Source organism: Mustelus asterias, unplaced genomic scaffold (genome assembly GCF_964213995.1).
Source record: "Mustelus asterias unplaced genomic scaffold, sMusAst1.hap1.1 HAP1_SCAFFOLD_3138, whole genome shotgun sequence".
Classification (NCBI taxonomy): Eukaryota; Metazoa; Chordata; class Chondrichthyes; order Carcharhiniformes; family Triakidae; genus Mustelus; species Mustelus asterias.
The window spans coordinates 1,987-2,500 of NW_027593083.1; the positions used below are offsets into that span (position 1 = coordinate 1,987).

At 62.6% G+C, this 514-nt stretch overlaps 1 protein-coding gene across 1 annotated transcript in view; it reads left to right on the forward strand.

Annotated features, from left to right (window-relative positions):
* The first annotated feature begins 296 nt into the window (after positions 1-296).
* Positions 297-514, forward strand: part of LOC144490312 (tRNA pseudouridine(38/39) synthase-like) — a 4,468-nt gene continuing 4,250 nt past the window's right edge. Inside the window, exon 1 of the mRNA XM_078208078.1 lies at positions 297-486. Coding sequence (XP_078064204.1) covers positions 297-486 — 190 coding nt within the window. The remainder of the gene's footprint in view (positions 487-514) is intronic.

Genomic DNA, 514 nt, shown 5'->3' on the forward strand with positions numbered 1-514 from the left:
GCTCCCTCAGCACCGACCCTCCCACAGTGCGGCGCTCCCTCAGCACTGACCCTCCCACAGTGCGGCGCTCCCTCAGCACTGACCCTCCCACAGTGCGGCGCTCCCTCAGCACTGACCCTCCCACAGTGCGGCGCTCCCTCAGCACCGACCCTCCCACAGTGCGGCGCTCCCTCAGCGCTGACCCTCCCACAGTGCGGCGCTCCCTCAGCACTGACCCTCCCACAGTGCGGCGCTCCCTCCTATCTGTGTTTGATTGTTGAATCTTCTCTCTCTCTTCCCCCTCCCTCTCTCTCAGCATGGCTGTCGATTACCCGCTCGTTCTGTACGATTGCGCCTACGAGAATCTGCAGTGGGTCTTCGATTCGGACGCGCACGCCTTTAACGTGACGCACCTGCAGGCAATGTGGACTCAACAGGCTGTGAAAAGCCAGCTCCTGTACAGCTTCCTGCAGGGCCTGGGGCAGGCTCCACACGAACACAGAGCAGGTACAACCTCGAGAGATACGGATCAGCC